Raw genomic sequence first — 21,662 nt, 5'->3', positions numbered from 1 at the left:
GTTTTTTGTGAGTGAACAAAAGAGTCAGAAAGGCGTAAAGATGTTTGATTGATTCTTCTATGTTGGGTAAAAGCTTTCTCTATGGTGAGTGTTTGAGCCTATCTGAGGGCATCGAGCTAACACCCTTCTGCTTTTAGGTTTTCTTCAGCATCACACAAACAAGACGTATTTGGTGTGAACTTTCATATGTCAGTCTGGCAAAATGTGACGTGACGTGATAGCAACAAGCCTCAGTTAGCCTAGCCACCTAGCACGAACACGAAGCCAGTCGGCTTGGATGGATTTGTCAAAGGCCTGAGACGGACATTAAAGGCTTTTTCGGGTTAGGCTTTTATTCATAGCAGTGTTTCCTTTCCGTCGCCTCAGCACTCAGTCACACATCGTTTCAGATATGGATCATTTATTCTCCCTTGTGATCAATAAAAAGAAGATCCGGGGGGAGTTTCAGCCCCCCCCCCCCCACACACCGTCGGGGTTGCAGCTTTCCTTTCAGAGACGTAATGCGGGTTCTATATTTTACCTTCCAGGTGCTTTTTTTTATCCCATTCTCCTTTGCTCATGCCGGTAGAACGGCTTAATTTGTCATTTGAAATATCCAACGCACGCCGACTGTGCGTTGAGGATGTGACCACCACCAGAACAGTCACTATTCACCCCAACCAGAAACCATGGCTGAACGGTGAAGTTCGCTCTCTCCTGAAAGCCCGGGACTCAGCATTCAGGTCTGGTGATGCTCCAGCACTCAGAGCGGCGAGGAGAAGCTTGATATCGGGGGTAAAGAGGGCCAAAGCCTCCTATGCTCGGAGAATAGAGGGTCATTTTGCTTCCAACGACCCCCGGAGCATGTGGAAGGGCATCAGTACCATCACGGACTACAAAAAGAGAGTCATGGAGTGCCCCAGGGACCCGTCTCTTCCGGATGCCCTTAACACCTTCTACGCACGCTTTGAGGCCTCCAACACGTCACCCTGCACAAAGCTCACGCTTCCACCAGGTGAGCTGCCCCTCAGTCTGGCTGCTGAGGATGTGATGAGGTCCCTGCGGAAGATCAACCCCCGCAAGGCTGCAGGCCCAGACAACATCCCGGGCCGGGTTCTGAGGGACTGTGCCGATCAGCTCTTCGAGGTGTTGACCGACATCTTCAACACCTCATTGTCCCAGGGCTCAGTGCCGACGTGTCTGAAGACAGCCACCATCATCCCTGTCCCCAAGACCTCCACCGTTTCATGCCTGAACGACTATCGGCCGGTTGCTCTGACTCCGATAGTCATGAAGTGCTTTGAGCGGCTGGTGATGGGGCACATTAAGGACAGCGTCGATGACAGCGTGGACCCCCATCAGTACGCGTACCGAAGGAACCGCTCCACCGACGATGCGATCGCTTCAGTGGTTCACGAGGCCCTGAGTCACCTGGAGACCAGAGATGCTTATGCCAGGCTGCTGTTTCTGGACTTCAGCTCGGCATTTAACACCATCATCCCGCAGACTCTGGTCAACAAACTGGTGACACTGGGGCTGAGCCCATCGATGTGCAACTGGGTTCTGGACTTCCTGACGAACAGGCCGCAGACTGTGAGAATCCGCAACATCTCCTCCGCCCCCATCATCCTCAACACCGGCTCCCCTCAAGGATGCGTTCTGAGCCCTCTGCTGTTCACCCTGCTGACGTATGACTGCAAAGCCAAGTACCCGAGCAGTCATATCGTCAAGTTCGCAGACGACACAGCAGTGGTGGGACGCATCCTCAACAACGACGAGTCGGAGTACATGCAGGAGGTGGAACATCTGGTGCGGTGGTGCAGAGATAATAACCTCTGCATCAATGTGAAGAAAACAAAGGAGATGATTGTGGATTACAGGAAAGGAGGCTACACCCCCCCTCCCCTCCACATCGGAGGAGCGGCTGTCGAGGTGGTCCAGAGCATCAGGTACCTGGGCGTGCACATCGCTAGCGACCTGACATGGAGGACTAACTCAGCCGCCTTAGTGAAGAAGGCCCACCAGCGCCTCTACTTTCTGAGGAGGCTGAGGCGAGCAGGTATGGGCTCCCCTGTCCTGGCGTCCTTCTACAGGTGTGCGGTGGAGAGTGTCCTCTCATCCTGCATCACGGTGTGGTACGGCAGCTGCTCTGCTGCAGACAGGAAGGCCCTGCAGCGGGTGGTTAAATCGGCCCAAAGGACTTCGGAGAGCAGCCTACCCACCGTGAGTGACATTTACAGCAGGAGGTGCAGGAAAAAGGCAACCTGCATCATGAAGGACCCCACCCACCCTGCACACGGACTATTTTCCCCCCTCCCATCTGGGAGGAGGCTGCGCAGCATCAGGGCCAGAACCACCAGGTTCAAAAACAGTTTCTTCCCTGATGCTGTGAGGGTTGTGAACAGAGGATAACTCGGAGGCCAAATGCACTGCTTCCGTGTTGGACCCAAACGGGGATCGTGCAATCACTGTCACTTTGTGCAATCACTGTCACTTTGCCACTTGTCACTTTTTAATTTTGTGTATATATTTACTTTTAGTTGAATGAATGTGTGTTGCGCGCCTCGAGCTGGGACCTGAGTGCTGTTTTTCGTTTGTGCATGAGAGTGTATGAATGACATTAAAGATTTCTTGATTCTTTCTTGATTCTTGATTCTTGATTCTTTTACGTTTCCAATGTACACAAGTAGAGTTTTATAGCCGTGTGAGCCTGTGTACGAGTCTCACAGAGAAAGTGATTTTCATTGTGTCACATTTCATTTTACCTTCTGCTTCAGGCTCTTCGCTACGACACAAAATATATTTCTAACACAGAAACGTGGAAGGAAGTGTTTTTCTATTTCATGCATAGCCCGTGTGTTGCATTGTCCTCGTCTTCATCGGGATGAATTCACCAACATTCCACCATCACTATATTGTTTCAATAAACGTGTTCTGATGCTGTTTCCTGTCCCTGAGGTTGCTGGATGAAGTCCACGTGGCCAGAGACGAGCCCGCCTTTGTGCTTCATGCTTGTGTTTACCATCTGAACTAGATTACTGGCTCCGATGTATCAGGAGACCGTGAATGTCTGAAAGGATCATTTTTACTATCTGAACTAGATTACTGGCTCCGATGTATCAGGAGACCGTGAGTGTCTGAGCAAAGGATCATTTCAGAGCTTCCAGGCGCCGCCTTTAGGATGAGGTGTCATCACTTCACCTGAATGCGAGTCAAGTGATGCGTAAGTAGGCTTGTTGCCTTCACCTCACCAAACTGACTCTGTTCATTTTTGTTACCATGGCGACAAGCATCACCACCTATGAATGACAATGCAAGTCATCTGAGGATGACTTCCTGCTTTCCACTAGATGCTAACAGGAAGCGCTGGTTTCCCCCCCACATGCTAAATTAGAGCCATTATATAGGTATTCAGTTCGGTGTGTAGCATAAAGGTTTCTATCCAGGAGGTAGGGTCAACCGATGTCGGCACAAATGTCCTTTAAGTTGCTGCAGGAAGTGGAGCGGGACAGATTGAGCCCCCAGTTCCTGTTGATGCGGCTGCACGCCGCTCACAGCATCTCAACTGAGTGACGGACAGGCTCCTCCCTCTGTCTTTGCCACACCCTTCGGGTAGGCGGGCGGGCGTGGCCAGCTTTTGGGGGGTATCGAAGCCACTCGTTCTGGGTGGGAGGGCAGCGCTGGACGATGACAGAGAGAGAGAGAGAGAGAGAGAGGGCTCTATGTATTCAGGCTTTTGGCCCTCGGCCCGTCTCAAGTGCGGCTTGAGGGGAACATCCTGGCCCTCGTTGGAACTTGGGGGGGGGGGGGGGCTTGTTTTCGCTGTTAAATGGATGTTTCTGTTTCAGAGGGGTTTGTGCTGGTGGACGCTTTCCTTTCGTGCCCCTCCTCTTCCTCCTCTCTCTCAGCTCCATTCCACTTTTCTGTGGCGCTCCTCGGCACTCCCCTCGCTGTTACCATTGGCTGCCAGTCACTCCCCGTCCTCGGGCCGGCGTAGGACCTTTAAACCCCCGAGGAGAAGGTCGCTGCGTGATGAAGGCAACAAAATCTGGATCTATCTTCACAAAGATACCCTGATGGTCGGAAGCAGCAGCAGCTCCAGTGTTGAAGAGAAAAGTAGAAAAGTAGAATCAGGGAAGAGCAAACGAGCGGTGGAAGCACGTCTTCACTGACTTTGTGATTTACCTCCACCTGGATGAAGACCTGGCCTGTAGCTCCAGGTGGGCTGGCATGTTTATCGCCGTACGGCTTCTCTCGTTCCCTCCCGTTCAGTCGGAGCCACGAAGCTTCAGACGCTCCGGTGCAGCACAAACAAACTGCACACAAAGTGCAGCCGGATGCTTTGCACATTCTGAAGTCATTTTGTTGAGACAACATTTAGAGGGAAATCCAAAGATAGCTGCAGGACTGTTGCTCTCATCAGCGCCCCGCCCCGCGGAAGCACGACCATTGGGCTGCTATCGCAGTCATCGTGTGTGTGAGAGAGAGGTCAGAGGTTTAGAGCAGGACAGTCCCTATGAGTGTGTGAATCGGTGTGTCCAAAAGCGTGTGTGCGTCCTAAGATCCTGAAACTGGACCTGCGAGTGTGCCAATCAGCGATTAAGTGCGACGGGCGTGTAGAGGAGTGACGTCGAGGAACAGGTGTGTGTGTAAAACGATCCCGTTTTCAGCGCTCCTCGGAGAAGTCCGATCCCACCGAGCAGCAGGAATAGATCTGATGATAGTTTAGGGATCAACGGAGGATTGTTGCTGCCCCTCCCACGCCGGGGTGATGTCAGAGGGGCATCCCCCATGTAGGTACGGGGTGCCCAGTATTAATGTTCTGCATAGGTCTGTGGGGGGTCAGGCTAGGTGAGATTTTGTGCCTTTTCCAGAACAATAATGGACAATAAGCAGCACATGAAAGTGTTCGTACTGCCGGACACGACTTCCAAACGTCAGCTGTCTGGACCGAGCCCTGGTTCCAAACCAGTAAAACCTCGACCCATCAAAACAGATGGGCCAATGTGACATTTGATATATTTGATGTTTCAACCATCACCGGTGCAAACCTCCAAGACACGCGTGTGTTGAGGGGTGGGGGGTCCACAGCTAACCTGGGGAGGAAACATCAATGATGGAGGAAGCTGGAAAAAGGATCAAATCATCTCACAGCATTTCAACTTGGAATGCTGCGGCGTACTCATGGTACACAGTCTGGGTAAAAAAACGCCATACGCCGGTATACGCATCCTTCAAATCATTTGGGGGAAATACTCAATGACCCCTCGAGTAGCAATCCCCACCCATCTGGCAGCCTCTGGTGCATAAAACAAGCCCCATGAATTATGGAAGAGGACTGTTTGACCTGAGTCCGTGTTCCAGCAGGGCGACGGCTCCTTTTCTCCGCTTGTCCTCCTCGGAGATATTCGGAATAGCATCCCGGCCACTTCCATCTATGGAACATCTGTTCCATGTCTCTGGCCCTGTCTCTAACGGCTGGATTAGAGGGTGGGGGGAAGGCCCTGGTCTCGTCTGAGCTGGGTTGCCATGTTCAACGATGAAAGATGACCTCATGATCATCTTTCCCTTTTCTCTGACCTCAGTATCCATCAATGATTTTTAGGCATTTATTTCACCATCACTTTCCACGCTAGAGTTTGACTTTCCGGAATGTTCTGATTCAGTGAAGGGATCCAAACTCTTTCTACATTTTCTGCCTCCGTCTCCCTTCAGACTTGATGGAGGCCAGTGTCACCGTGGTAACGTCTTCCTGCTTATCTGGAATGTGACCTGAATGTTAGCGGCTACTGTCAACACGCGTGTCCGGCTACACGGGGCACAGCGCCGCGATGTACAGGAAGTGTGAACAGGAAGTACAGGAAGTCCCCGTCTCTGCCTGAGGGTGATGATGATGATGTCATCGGGTCAATAATAGGACACAGTAGTTTCTAAGTGAAGCTGCAATGAACTGGCAACTTTTCCAGGGTGAACCCCACCCCCACCAAAAATCTGTTCGGATTTGTTCCAAGAAAATACCCCCCCCCCCCCCACACACACACACACACGCACACACTGTGATGAGACCCGCACCCCAGGAAGTGATAGATTCATGATAAATAAACGCGTAAGTGCCACGCCCCACGATGCACTGGTGCCGTATTCAGGGCGCCTGCAGACGAGACGATTGTGGTCGTGCCGTCTACAAGAGGATGGACGGATGGATGCGTACATCCCGTCATGACTTTAGATGCTGCTCTCCTTCGTTGAGTCACGGCGTCTCTGATTCTTTAGATGCTGCTCTCCTTCGTTGAGTCACGGCGTCTCTGATTCTTTAGATGCTGCTCTCCTTCGTTGAGTCACGGCGTCTCTGATTCTTTAGATGCTGCTCTCCTTCGTTGAGTCACAGCGTCTTATGATTCTTTAGATGCTGCTCTCCTTCGTTGAGTCACGGCGTCTCTGATTCTTTAGATGCTGCTCTCCTTCGTTGAGTCACGGCGTCTCTGATTCTTTAGATGCTGCTCTCCTTCGTTGAGTCACGGCGTCTCTGATTCTTTCGGCTAGCGGACTGCGTATGGAGCATCGGTGTTTCATAGCTTTTAAACATGAAGGATTCTCTGCTGCAGCTGCTTGTCCCGTGCTAGCGCTCAGCGCTAGTCCGTGTTTCAGCCACAAGGGGCAAAAACACATACAAATGAGCAAACAGCCAAATGGTTGCTTCTTTACTCAAACCTCTCGTTCCACTGCTTTTTCCTGTAAACAGTCTCCCCTGCTATAAGCTCATATTCATATATACACATTTACAGTGTGGTTTTCTACATGCGTTTAAAGCAGCCTGAACAGAAGCACAAAGGTCTTTCTGTTTTCTCTTTGGCTTAACAACAAAGACTCAAGTTCGGCTTACTGCCTTACCCACATCCATGCCCTCATACACCCGGCTCAGAGGGCGATCCGTAACCAACGGTAACTGTATCCCACCTCAAGATGCCATTTGGGAATCCACTAACATCTACTTTGTCGCCCGGGAGGTTGATACTGGAGCAAAGCGGAGCAGCTCGCCATTTGACCCCTCTAAATAAATCCATTCAAGGAAAGGTTTTCACCGACGTGCTCTCGTTTGTTGTAAAGTTCTCTCCCACAACTGTACGGTGAAGAAGTGGAGGATTTTATTTTGCCTTCATAGTTGAAAAAAACCACAGGCTGTGGTTGATCGTGTGATTACACACTGTAGTACGCACTGGGTATACTTATAGTATCACATGTAGCATGCAGCTGAGTGTTTTGGTACATCCTGACGGACCAATCAAACGCTGTGATCCTCCGTCGTAGCCGTGGCGCTGCAGCGTTTCCTCCCGAGAGCGAATAGAATCTCTTAAATCATCATTACATTTTTTTGCTCTGTCTGCAAAAATGACGAATTAAATAATTGGTCAATGCATCCATCGCTCTGTCCATCGATCCCTGGTGGCTGAGGCTGGAGCCGGAGAGCAACGCCTAATCAATAAAGTAGGACAAGCGGGAAGGCGTCAGACTATTCCAGTTTAGCTGCGTGTTCGGACTTTCACATTCAAGTGTGGGATGAACATTACGACATGGGGTTGAATTTAAATAAAAGACACTCATTATTCGCTGTAAAGACACGTTTACACAGCAAGTCCATGATGGGAGCGTCACAGAGGACAGAGGACAGAGGACAGAGGGAACAGAGGGGTCAAAGAGCACGACAGCAGCGGGGACACCATAGAGCCAAACGAAACAAAGAAATGCTTTTGCTTCTGTTTGACAGCCAATCACACAGTCCACACACGCACACACACACACACACACACTCTTCATCAGCAGTGCCACCACTGGTTTGAGCTGCAGGCCAGGCCGAGTCAAAGGAGCGCTGCAGGAGAACGAGCGGTTCTGGCCGTGGCTGCAGGAGAACGAGCGGTTCTGGCCGTGGCTGCAGGAGAACGAGCGGTTCTGGCCGTGGCTGCAGGAGAACGAGCGGTTCTGGCCGTGGCTGCAGGAGAACGAGCGGTTCTGGCCGTGGCTGCAGGAGAACGAGCGGTTCTGGCCGTGGCTGTCCCTCTCCAAGACGACTGTGGATGGGCCGCAGAAGCCCAGCTGGGCCGGGTCAGGCATATTCTATGGATCCCATTGACAACGCACTTCCTGGAGTCAGCAGCGCACAGAAGAAGAAGAATGAAAGAAAGACGAAAGGAAAGAGGGGACAGAAACCAGCGCTGACGGCCATGGTTGCGGCTTTGAATCCCGGGTCGGGACAGACACGGTCCTGACCCGAATCGGTGATGCGCTGCAGCTGGCGGAGGGAGCACAGGTGACAGGAATCAGCTGATTGCAGCGTGGAGATGTGGAGGCGGGGAAGTGGGCGTGGCAGGATGATGTTGTCCTTCCTCCAGACACACCGCTAGACAAATGACGAGAAGACGAGGAGGACGTGAACCCCCTTCCGGGTCTCTTCTTCTATCTCGGCTTGCTTTGCTGCTTTTCACTCCCTGACATTCATCCCATCCGGAACATTCTCCATGACGTTCCTGCTCCTACATCAACAGACGTCCACCACCTGCTTCAGCCTTTCATCTGAGCAGAGACCACCGGGATGCCAGTAGGTCTTCATCTGGAACTCGTCTTCATCTGGGACTCGTCTTCATCCGGGACTCGTCTTCATCTCGAACTCGTCTTCATCCGGAACTCGTCTTCATCCGGAACTCGTCTTCATCTGGAACTCGTCTTCATCTGGAACTCGTCTTCATCTGGGACTCGTCTTCATCCGGGACTCGTCTTCATCTCGAACTCGTCTTCATCTCGAACTCGTCTTCATCTGGAACTCGTTTTAGCTGATGGAGAACATCTTCCCGAGATAACGAGCAACACGCACAGACGAACGGGAGCCTGCTTTCCGGCTCCGGTTTGGTGTTTGCTCTTCCGGTTACCACGGAAGGGCAAACACCAAAGGTCGAGAAGCAGCGTTTTCCACTTGCATCACGTCTTCGTTTGCTTCTCCTGCAAAATGTTTCCTTTGGCAATTTGCTGTTTTATTAGAAATTCATGGGAAGAACAACTCCTGAGGTTCTGGAGCGTTTTCCCGTCAAACTTGTTTCACATCATGTGATGAAGATTACCAGAACGAGCAGCGGACAGGAAGTCTCTGCATTATTCAAACGTTTCTTGCAGCAGACATTTTCAGAGCCGTGAGTAGAAACAAAGTCCGGTGGTCGACGGCTGCGAGGAGAGAACACGTCCAGGCATTATCCGGACTTCCTGGGACCGGACCCCATACTGCCCCCACAGCACGGCACCCGACTGGATCAGAACGATGCTGCTCACTGACCCAGCAACAACAAATAACATCTTTTCTCTTTGTCTGCATCGTAGCAGTTCTATTGGATCTGCAATGAAGGACGCCGGGGAAGCAGCAACACGGTGTCGAATAGACGGACTGGATCCATACTGGATCCATGCTGGATCCGTACTGGATCCGTACTGGATCCGTGCGGAACTGGTGACTCCAGGCGTTGAATCAGATTTCCTGTTTCTGCACACCTGCCTCACGTCAGCTGATTCCACCAGGTGTCGGCTCAGCTGCTCCTCATTGGCTGATTGGCTCAGGTTGTTGTCGAACCCACTTTGTTTGTGGAGCTGCTAATGTGGACGCTGATCCGGGGGGGGTTCTTTTTCTTTGGACGGTCTGCTCCAGCTCTTCTCCGCCGTTTGGACTGAGTTGCTTTTGAATAATTCCATTCCTGATTTCTTCTGGCTGTTTCATCTCTATGAAACGGAGGAAACGCTGTTAGCCCCGGTGCTAACCGTGTCCACGCCGCGCCAGCTAACGCTTCCTGTCTTGCTAAAGTAGGAACAATACCCCTCCCCCAGGGAACCGTGGTTTTCTTTTACAGGGTGTGTGCAAGGAAAAATAAAAAGATATATATAAATCAAAGACAAGAGAGGTGAAGGGAGTTGTTGCCTAGCAACCAATGGGGCTGACAGATGTTTTGTAGGGATGTGTTTCAGCCACATTGCCCCCCCCCTTATATTTCCTTTCATGCTCAGTTATAAACGCGTCTGCAGTTGAAGTCGAGGAAGCTTCTTGCACGAGGGGGCGGTGCAGGGAATACCGACGCCCTTTTCTTTTAAGGATCGTCAAACGGCCACCTGCACACTCAGGTGCGTCTAAAGGCAACTCCCTCTGATCAGCAGGTGTCAGTCCACGTCTTACAAACACTAATCCCGCCCCCCTTCATGCCCCGAGCCGTAAACGGATTACTGCTAAAATAAGACTTCCAGAAAGCCACACACTTAAACAGTCCCTGCGTGCCTCACAGCGAGCTGCCATGTTGCTCTGCACAGACGCAGGAACAATTCCTCCATCACATGCACACTGCTTCCTGCATGGCTTTGGAGACCACGCCCCCTACATGCACCGTGCATTCCTCCATCACATGTGCACTGCTTCCTGCATGGCTTTGGAGACCACGCCCCCTACATGCACCGTGCATTCCTCCATCACATGCACACTGCTTCCTGCATGGCTTTGGAGACCACGCCCCCTACATGCACCGTGCATTCCTCCATCACAGGCACACTGCTTCCTGCATGGCTTTGGAGACCACGCCCCCTACATGCACCGTGCATTCCTCCATCACATGCACACTGCTTCCTGCATGGCTTTGGAGACCACGCCCCCTACATGCACCGTGCATTCCTCCATCACATGCACACTGCTTCCTGCATGGCTTTGGAGACCACGCCCTTGTCTTTCAGGGCCAGACAGAAGGTTTCAGCATTTATTTTATGAGAACGAGCGGGTAGAGATTCAAACGGACCCTCGCATCGCCCTGAGAACCCTGAGAACCCTGAGAACGGTTCCTTCTGTTAGTGCTGCCAGCACTGGTGGGGTAGGCAACAAGGCCACAGCTGGGCAGCTGTTAGGAGAGCCAAGCGTCCCAGGTCCTTTTAAAGTAGGCCTTTTCATGCAACTTCCACTCCGAGCGCTTCAAGAGGAGGACAAGTGCCCCATAAATACATCTGGGTATCGCGACTGATCTCGCTTCTTTAAGGGGCGCAGACGTAAACTGAGGAGAAACTGTTGTCCTCTGGTTTTACTTCACAAAAATCCAACTTGATGAGAATATTTTTTATGCCGTATAAAGGACACGGAAGCAGACAGAATGAGCACTGCTCTCATTTGGGATGATAATCTGAGCCATCATTTATAATGAGGCGGTTACACACAACATAACAACAGAGATGCAAAAGGCAGCGGGGGGGGGGGGCTTGTTGACAGGCAGGCCTCAAGAAGGTGAAACTGAGGCAGGAGGACGGAAGGACACGCCCCCATTATGTAACCTTATCGAACCACATTACGCTCACGGAATTTCACTTCTTTAGCATCTTCTGGATTTCATCAGTCACTTTGTGTATTTATGCATTCAAGGTTCCTGAAGTGCGTCTTCGGTGAGGTTGGCTACACAACCAAAATCTTCCTCGTCTCACTCACATTTATATCTGTTGCTTTTTCAATCACAAGCTTTGGACAAAGTCTGCCGAGTTCACCCTCAAAGCAACGTCGCATCGACTTCCTACGAGTTCACTCTCGCTTCCCGAAGCGCACACTGCGTCCCGGTCGGATCTCAGAGCGAGTGTTTAGAGATGGCCTCGCTCCACTTTCGTCTGTCGTCATCGCCCATTTGAACACATCAATCGCACATTTGTTTTCCATTTAACAGACGCTTTTAAGAAAGATGGAAATATGCTCTTGGCAGTGCTTTGCTGCACTCTTCCTCTTTCAAGCCGTCTTAGTTAGCTGCTTCCAATCCTCCCCCCCCGCACAGCGGATCTCCAACCACATCTGTAGCGGCTTTTAGGTGGAGAACGTCTGTGTGGTACGAGAGCGTTACCAAAGCAACCTGTCTCCCGCAGCTCTCCCCCCCCCTGTCCATCAGAGGCGTTGAAGATGCCACCCACTGCTTTGCTGCTAAAGACCCTCAAAGGTTCAGAGCTTCTTCTGGACACACACCTCGAGCTGCGGTGGGGAAGTATACCGGCCCCCCGGCGCCCAGTGGTCCTGCCTGTTTTTACACATTATCCATAAATGTCACGTGACCCACAGGAGTGTTTGCTTTCACTTCCTCGAGGTGAAGAGCACAGTGATGAAGAACTACCCTGTGCAGAACCAGGGCACTCTGCTGTTGAGGATATTTAATCAACCTTTCAACCTGACACCGTTAACTTTGGACTTTCCCATCGCTTTCACTTTATCCTTGCTGTTATTATAGTTTCATGATCCTTTGTAGCCACCTTCATTCACCTTTTAATCCGAAAATGCCTGTTCATTTATACATCATCCTTTTCATGTCCTTAATAAAAAGAATTCTTTTTAGAATAAAACGTGTGTCTCGGTATAGAACATTTCTAATTTCAAACAACACAAAACACAAAAGCTGTAAGGAGATGACGGTAAAAAGGAAATGCTGGATCAGGCGCGAGGAATCCCTGACACTAAATAGACAGAGGAGTGATGAGACAATGACAGACAGGTGGCATGGGGCGGGGCCGACCCAGCCCAGGTGGTACCAATCATTGCTGCTAATGGCTGACTGACTGAAATGTCTGCATGTGTGATGGAAGTGTGTTGAAATAAAATGACGGTTGTTGCTGCGGAACGCCTCCCCAAACAAGTCCACCGAGCCCACATAGACATAAATACAATATAGTCATTCTGATTTTATTATGTATATATTTATTTATTTTAAATCTTTTTTTGGGGGGGGGGGGATTTCGGGGGGCACAAAATATGTCCGTTTCCTGTAGGACTGAAGTAGCTCACATTTCCTGCAATAAGTCAAATTCATTCCAGGCGAGAGAGAAAGATGACATCCTTCAGTCAAAAATGATTTATGACTGACTCCTCCTCCATTCCGGATCTGATCCGGATGAAATTTGGTGGTGAGATGGAGGTCCACCCTTTAATGCATATATGTCCATATTTATTAAGTGAAACACTCCTGCTGCTCGCAGAAGCGGCCACATGCTGCCCTCTTGTGGTCACTTGTGGAATAAAACCCCGCCTCGGAACGAGTAACACCAGAAATGTTCCAAACATTTGAAATAGAAATATCGCGAGAACGGTACGTTGTAGAGACCTGGTCTACCCGACATAATTCGGCCACGCTGAACACGCCGGTCCCAACCGCGTCTCTCTACGACCTTCCCTTCCCGAGATATGGCAAAAATAAAGCTTTGCACGCATGTGACGTCTACACCGTAAATCACATCAACCTGTCCGTCACCTCGGTTATAGCCCTATGTGTCATCTATAAGTGTACCGAGTTACAAGTTGATGAGACATTTGCTTGTGTGTATATTTATGCCGATTGTAAACTTCTGATGTTCACTGTAGCGGCGCCATGTCTCCACAAGAGGGCAGCGTTTTTTATCTTGTGGCCATTTCTGGAATGAAACCGGAAACCGGAAATGTCCCAAACTCCGTTCATTTCTTCGAATTATCGCGGGAACGGTACGTTGTAGAGACTTGGAAACCTGGTCTACCCGACATAATTCGGCCACGCTGAACACGCCGGTCCCAACCGCGTCTCTCTACGACCTTCCCTTCCCGAGATATGGCAAAAATAAAGCTTTGCACGCATGTGACGTCTACACCGTAAATCACATCAACCTGTCCGTCACCTCGGTTATAGCCCTATGTGTCATCTATAAGTGTACCGAGTTACAAGTTGATGAGACATTTGCTTGTGTGTATATTTATGCCGATTGTAAACTTCTGATGTTCGCTGTAGCGGCGCCATGTCTCCACAAGAGGGCAGCGTTTTTTATCTTGTGGCCATTTCTGGAATGAAACCGGAAACCGGAAATGTCCCAAACCCCGTTCATTTCTTCGAATTATCGCGAGAACGGTACGTTGTAGAGACTTGGAAACCTGGTCTACCCGACATAATTCGGCCACGCTGAACACGCCGGTCCCAACCGCGTCTCTCTACGACCTTCCCTTCCCGAGATATGGCAAAAATAAAGCTTTGCACGCATGTGACGTCTACACCGTAAATCACATCAACCTGTCCGTCACCTCGGTTATAGCCCCATGTGTCATCTATAAGTGTACCGAGTTACAAGTTGATGAGACATTTGCTTGTGTGTATATTTATGCCGATTGTAAACTTCTGATGTTCACTGTAGCGGCGCCATGTCTCCACAAGAGGGCAGCGTTTTTTATCTTGTGGCCATTTCTGGAATGAAACCGGAAACCGGAAATGTCCCAAACTCCGTTCATTTCTTCGAATTATCGCGAGAACGGTACGTTGTAGAGACTTGGAAACCTGGTCTACCCGACATAATTCGGCCACGCTGAACACGCCGGTCCCAACCGCGTCTCTCTACGACCTTCCCTTCCCGAGATATGGCAAAAATAAAGCTTTGCACGCATGTGACGTCTACACCGTAAATCACATCAACCTGTCCGTCACCTCGGTTATAGCCCCATGTGTCATCTATAAGTGTACCGAGTTACAAGTTGATGAGACATTTGCTTGTGTGTATATTTATGCCGATTGTAAACTTCTGATGTTCACTGTAGCGGCGCCATGTCTCCACAAGAGGGCAGCGTTTTTTATCTTGTGGCCATTTCTGGAATGAAACCGGAAACCGGAAATGTCCCAAACTCCGTTCATTTCTTCGAATTATCGCGAGAACGGTACGTTGTAGAGACTTGGAAACCTGGTCTACCCGACATAAGTCGGCCACGCTGAACACGCCGGTCCCAACCGCGTCTCTCTACGACCTTCCCTTCCCGAGATATGGCAAAAATAAAGCTTTGCACGCATGTGACGTCTACACCGTAAATCACATCAACCTGTCCGTCACCTCGGTTATAGCCCTATGTGTCATCTATAAGTGTACCGAGTTACAAGTTGATGAGACATTTGCTTGTGTGTATATTTATGCCGATTGTAAACTTCTGATGTTCACTGTAGCGGCGCCATGTCTCCACAAGAGGGCAGCGTTTTTTATCTTGTGGCCATTTCTGGAATGAAACCGGAAACCGGAAATGTCCCAAACTCCGTTCATTTCTTCGAATTATCGCGAGAACGGTACGTTGTAGAGACTTGGAAACCTGGTCTACCCGACATAATTCGGCCACGCTGAACACGCCGGTCCCAACCGCGTCTCTCTACGACCTTCCCTTCCCGAGATATGGCAAAAATAAAGCTTTGCACGCATGTGACGTCTACACCGTAAATCACATCAACCTGTCCGTCACCTCGGTTATAGCCCCATGTGTCATCTATAAGTGTACCGAGTTACAAGTTGATGAGACATTTGCTTGTGTGTATATTTATGCCGATTGTAAACTTCTGATGTTCACTGTAGCGGCGCCATGTCTCCACAAGAGGGCAGCGTTTTTTATCTTGTGGCCATTTCTGGAATGAAACCGGAAACCGGAAATGTCCCAAACTCCGTTCATTTCTTCGAATTATCGCGAGAACGGTACGTTGTAGAGACTTGGAAACCTGGTCTACCCGACATAATTCGGCCACGCTGAACACGCCGGTCCCAACCGCGTCTCTCTACGACCTTCCCTTCCCGAGATATGGCAAAAATAAAGCTTTGCACGCATGTGACGTCTACACCGTAAATCACATCAACCTGTCCGTCACCTCGGTTATAGCCCTATGTGTCATCTATAAGTGTACCGAGTTACAAGTTGATGAGACATTTGCTTGTGTGTATATTTATGCCGATTGTAAACTTCTGATGTTCACTGTAGCGGCGCCATGTCTCCACAAGAGGGCAGCGTTTTTTATCTTGTGGCCATTTCTGGAATGAAACCGGAAACCGGAAATGTCCCAAACTCCGTTCATTTCTTCGAATTATCGCGAGAACGGTACGTTGTAGAGACTTGGAAACCTGGTCTACCCGACATAATTCGGCCACGCTGAACACGCCGGTCCCAACCGCGTCTCTCTACGACCTTCCCTTCCCGAGATATGGCAAAAATAAAGCTTTGCACGCATGTGACGTCTACACCGTAAATCACATCAACCTGTCCGTCACCTCGGTTATAGCCCCATGTGTCATCTATAAGTGTACCGAGTTACAAGTTGATGAGACATTTGCTTGTGTGTATATTTATGCCGATTGTAAACTTCTGATGTTCACTGTAGCGGCGCCATGTCTCCACAAGAGGGCAGCGTTTTTTATCTTGTGGCCATTTCTGGAATGAAACCGGAAACCGGAAATGTCCCAAACTCCGTTCATTTCTTCGAATTATCGCGAGAACGGTACGTTGTAGAGACTTGGAAACCTGGTCTACCCGACATAATTCGGCCACGCTGAACACGCCGGTCCCAACCGCGTCTCTCTACGACCTTCCCTTCCCGAGATATGGCAAAAATAAAGCTTTGCACGCATGTGACGTCTACACCGTAAATCACATCAACCTGTCCGTCACCTCGGTTATAGCCCCATGTGTCATCTATAAGTGTACCGAGTTACAAGTTGATGAGACATTTGCTTGTGTGTATATTTATGCCGATTGTAAACTTCTGATGTTCACTGTAGCGGCGCCATGTCTCCACAAGAGGGCAGCGTTTTTTATCTTGTGGCCATTTCTGGAATGAAACCGGAAACCGGAAATGTCCCAAACTCCGTTCATTTCTTCGAATTATCGCGAGAACGGTACGTTGTAGAGACTTGGAAACCTGGTCTACCCGACATAATTCGGCCACGCTGAACACGCCGGTCCCAACCGCGTCTCTCTACGACCTTCCCTTCCCGAGATATGGCAAAAATAAAGCTTTGCACGCATGTGACGTCTACACCGTAAATCACATCAACCTGTCCGTCACCTCGGTTATAGCCCTATGTGTCATCTATAAGTGTACCGAGTTACAAGTTGATGAGACATTTGCTTGTGTGTATATTTATGCCGATTGTAAACTTCTGATGTTCACTGTAGCGGCGCCATGTCTCCACAAGAGGGCAGCGTTTTTTATCTTGTGGCCATTTCTGGAATGAAACCGGAAACCGGAAATGTCCCAAACTCCGTTCATTTCTTCGAATTATCGCGAGAACGGTACGTTGTAGAGACTTGGAAACCTGGTCTACCCGACATAATTCGGCCACGCTGAACACGCCGGTCCCAACCGCGTCTCTCTACGACCTTCCCTTCCCGAGATATGGCAAAAATAAAGCTTTGCACGCATGTGACGTCTACACCGTAAATCACATCAACCTGTCCGTCACCTCGGTTATAGCCCTATGTGTCATCTATAAGTGTACCGAGTTACAAGTTGATGAGACATTTGCTTGTGTGTATATTTATGCCGATTGTAAACTTCTGATGTTCACTGTAGCGGCGCCATGTCTCCACAAGAGGGCAGCGTTTTTTATCTTGTGGCCATTTCTGGAATGAAACCGGAAACCGGAAATGTCCCAAACTCCGTTCATTTCTTCGAATTATCGCGAGAACGGTACGTTGTAGAGACTTGGAAACCTGGTCTACCCGACATAATTCGGCCACGCTGAACACGCCGGTCCCAACCGCGTCTCTCTACGACCTTCCCTTCCCGAGATATGGCAAAAATAAAGCTTTGCACGCATGTGACGTCTACACCGTAAATCACATCAACCTGTCCGTCACCTCGGTTATAGCCCTATGTGTCATCTATAAGTGTACCGAGTTACAAGTTGATGAGACATTTGCTTGTGTGTATATTTATGCCGATTGTAAACTTCTGATGTTCACTGTAGCGGCGCCATGTCTCCACAAGAGGGCAGCGTTTTTTATCTTGTGGCCATTTCTGGAATGAAACCGGAAACCGGAAATGTCCCAAACTCCGTTCATTTCTTCGAATTATCGCGAGAACGGTACGTTGTAGAGACTTGGAAACCTGGTCTACCCGACATAATTCGGCCACGCTGAACACGCCGGTCCCAACCGCGTCTCTCTACGACCTTCCCTTCCCGAGATATGGCAAAAATAAAGCTTTGCACGCATGTGACGTCTACACCGTAAATCACATCAACCTGTCCGTCACCTCGGTTATAGCCCTATGTGTCATCTATAAGTGTACCGAGTTACAAGTTGATGAGACATTTGCTTGTGTGTATATTTATGCCGATTGTAAACTTCTGATGTTCACTGTAGCGGCGCCATGTCTCCACAAGAGGGCAGCGTTTTTTATCTTGTGGCCATTTCTGGAATGAAACCGGAAACCGGAAATGTCCCAAACTCCGTTCATTTCTTCGAATTATCGCGAGAACGGTACGTTGTAGAGACTTGGAAACCTGGTCTACCCGACATAATTCGGCCACGCTGAACACGCCGGTCCCAACCGCGTCTCTCTACGACCTTCCCTTCCCGAGATATGGCAAAAATAAAGCTTTGCACGCATGTGACGTCTACACCGTAAATCACATCAACCTGTCCGTCACCTCGGTTATAGCCCCATGTGTCATCTATAAGTGTACCGAGTTACAAGTTGATGAGACATTTGCTTGTGTGTATATTTATGCCGATTGTAAACTTCTGATGTTCACTGTAGCGGCGCCATGTCTCCACAAGAGGGCAGCGTTTTTTATCTTGTGGCCATTTCTGGAATGAAACCGGAAACCGGAAATGTCCCAAACTCCGTTCATTTCTTCGAATTATCGCGAGAACGGTACGTTGTAGAGACTTGGAAACCTGGTCTACCCGACATAATTCGGCCACGCTGAACACGCCGGTCCCAACCGCGTCTCTCTACGACCTTCCCTTCCCGAGATATGGCAAAAATAAAGCTTTGCACGCATGTGACGTCTACACCGTAAATCACATCAACCTGTCCGTCACCTCGGTTATAGCCCCATGTGTCATCTATAAGTGTACCGAGTTACAAGTTGATGAGACATTTGCTTGTGTGTATATTTATGCCGATTGTAAACTTCTGATGTTCACTGTAGCGGCGCCATGTCTCCACAAGAGGGCAGCGTTTTTTATCTTGTGGCCATTTCTGGAATGAAACCGGAAACCGGAAATGTCCCAAACTCCGTTCATTTCTTCGAATTATCGCGAGAACGGTACGTTGTAGAGACTTGGAAACCTGGTCTACCCGACATAATTCGGCCACGCTGAACACGCCGGTCCCAACCGCGTCTCTCTACGACCTTCCCTTCCCGAGATATGGCAAAAATAAAGCTTTGCACGCATGTGACGTCTACACCGTAAATCACATCAACCTGTCCGTCACCTCGGTTATAGCCCTATGTGTCATCTATAAGTGTACCGAGTTACAAGTTGATGAGACATTTGCTTGTGTGTATATTTATGCCGATTGTAAACTTCTGATGTTCACTGTAGCGGCGCCATGTCTCCGCAAGAGGGCAGCACGGGAGTACCCCATGAGAACCACAGAGAACCACAGAGACTCCCTGGCAACCAAAGCCGGGATCAGCACTACAGCACTAAATGGGCACTCCATTCAGGAGGAGGAGGAGGAGGAGGTCTTCCTGTCTGCAGATATGTGAATGCGTGTGAAGCCGTGATGAAGGTCAGTCGGTCTCTTCCTCGAATGTCCTCGAATGCATCACGAGGAGTTTATGACGTAAGACGAATAATTAATTCCTGTGACAGGAAATAAATAATTTTTCACTTCTTGAGCGAACCGTTCTCGATCGGCGCGTGCACGCTCACGTGTCACGGACTGTTTGACGTTAATGTCCGGGGTCACTGATGAGTCGGTGAAACGATTTGGACGTGCACGTGGGATCCGGACGCCGGTCATACACCTGCCCCGTCCCGTCCTGACAACGACTGCCGGTGCTCAGGCGTGTCTGATGGAGCCTCACGTCCGAATGGCTGGCTCCGGTCAGACTCCGCCCACTCAATTTTACGCACACATGCGCATTCCAGAATCGAGCCCTTTGTCCTCTTCATAGAGGAATTTAGCGAGGAAGAGGCGTGTGCGTGTGTGTGCGTGTGTGTCTCCTCCCCCCACTATAAGCGCGCAGCCTCTCCGCCCTCGTGTCCCTCCTCCTCATCCACAGCCCGGCGCGGCCCCCGTGCCTTTGTGCGTGTGCGCGTCCCGAGAAGCGGAAACAAAACACTAAGGAAACATTCTCTGGTGGGATTTATTATTTATTCGTGTTTGAAAAAGCAGAAGTGGGAGGAGCCAGGCGGACGCACGTGAATCCTTCCACAGTCCGGAAGAAGAGGAGCGACTCTCCTCCATCAGTAGCGTCCTCTCCTCCTGCCTCCTCCAGTGAGCCCAGAATAGCGCACCGGAGACATGGATTAAACAAACCGCAAAACTGGAGCAGCACGCGCGACCACGCCGGGGGGGGAGGGGGCGACGGGATTCGGTGAATTCACGGAGCCTCCGAGACAGAGGTGAGTTCACAGACACATAGAATGATCTCAGATGAACTGGTTTCAGTGGGGGGACCCCCCCCCCCCCCCCCAGTTTCATGTGTGTTCAGATGAACTGGTTTCAGTGGGGAGACCCCCCCCAGTTTCATGTGTGTTCAGATGAACTGGTTTCAGTGGGGAGACCCCCCTCTATTTTATTCTACTCTACTCTACTTTATTCTATTCTATTCTATTCTATTCTATTCTATTTCACTCTATTCTACTCTACTCTACTTTATTATATTCTATTCTATTTCACTCTATTCTACTCTACTCTATTTTATTCTACTCTACTCTACTTTATTATATTCTATTTCACTCTACTCTACTCTATTCTATTCTATTCTATTTCACTCTATTCTACTCTATTCTATTTTATTCTACTCTACTCTACTTTATTATATAATACTCTACTCTATTCTACTCTATTCTATTTTATTCTACTCTACTTTATTCTATTCTATTCTATTTCACTCTATTCTACTCTACTCTATTCTATTCTACTCTACTCTACTTTATTATATTCTATTTCACTCTACTCTACTTTATTCTATTCTATTCTATTTCACTCTATTCTACTCTATTCTATTTTATTCTACTCTACTCTACTTTATTATATAATACTCTACTCTATTCTACTCTATTCTATTTTATTCTACTCTACTTTATTCTATTCTATTCTATTTCACTCTATTCTACTCTATTCTATTTTATTCTACTCTACTCTACTTTATTATATAATACTCTACTCTATTCTACTCTACTCTCTCGTCCCAGCAGGCAGTGACTGGTCCAAGCCCAAAAACCAGCCCGAGAGGAAACCCCCCAAAGACAGCATGACGCTGCTGCCATGCTTTTATTTTGTAGAGGTATGTGTGGCTGCATGTATTGATCTAAGCGGCTGGATGATCGGTTTAAACCAGTGTGTGTGTGTGTGTGTGTGTGTGTGTGTGTGTGTGTGTGTGTGTGTGTGTGTGTGTGTGTGTGTGTGTGTGTGTGTGCGTGTGTGTGTGTGTGTGTGCGTGTGTGTGTGTGTGTGTGTGCGTGTGTGTGTGCGTGTGTGCGTGTGCGTGTGTGCGTGTGTGCGTGCAGCTCCCCATCGTCCTCTCCTCCTTGGTGTCCCTGTACTTCCTGGAGCTGACGGATGTGTTGTCCCCGGCGACGGTGGGATTCCGTTGCTACGACCGTGACCTGTCCATGCCCCACGTGGAGACGGGCGATGAGCTCATCCCCCTCCTGATGCTGCTCAGTTTAGCCTTCGCCGGTCCAGCGGCGTCCGTAAGTGCCCCCCCCC

General features: G+C 49.5%; 2 protein-coding genes across 2 annotated transcripts in view; both read left to right on the top strand.

Annotated features, from left to right (window-relative positions):
• The first annotated feature begins 843 nt into the window (after window positions 1-843).
• The window catches only part of palm1b (paralemmin 1b), a 27,259-nt gene continuing 6,440 nt past the window's right edge, over window positions 844-21,662 (top strand). Inside the window, 3 exon segments of the mRNA XM_068752004.1 lie at window positions 844-994; window positions 19,322-19,484; window positions 20,163-20,199. Of these exon segments, the coding sequence (XP_068608105.1) occupies window positions 844-994; window positions 19,322-19,484; window positions 20,163-20,199 (351 nt within the window).
• The window catches only part of LOC137907311 (phospholipid phosphatase-related protein type 3-like), a 4,179-nt gene continuing 2,993 nt past the window's right edge, over window positions 20,477-21,662 (top strand). Inside the window, exons 1-3 of the mRNA XM_068751627.1 lie at window positions 20,477-20,480; window positions 21,149-21,237; window positions 21,461-21,646. Coding sequence (XP_068607728.1) covers window positions 20,477-20,480; window positions 21,149-21,237; window positions 21,461-21,646 — 279 coding nt within the window. The remainder of the gene's footprint in view (window positions 20,481-21,148; window positions 21,238-21,460; window positions 21,647-21,662) is intronic.

This window comes from Brachionichthys hirsutus, chromosome 18, assembly GCF_040956055.1.
Source record: "Brachionichthys hirsutus isolate HB-005 chromosome 18, CSIRO-AGI_Bhir_v1, whole genome shotgun sequence".
NCBI classification, from domain to species: domain Eukaryota; kingdom Metazoa; phylum Chordata; class Actinopteri; order Lophiiformes; family Brachionichthyidae; genus Brachionichthys; species Brachionichthys hirsutus.
This window is presented reverse-complemented; position numbering and strand designations above follow the sequence as displayed.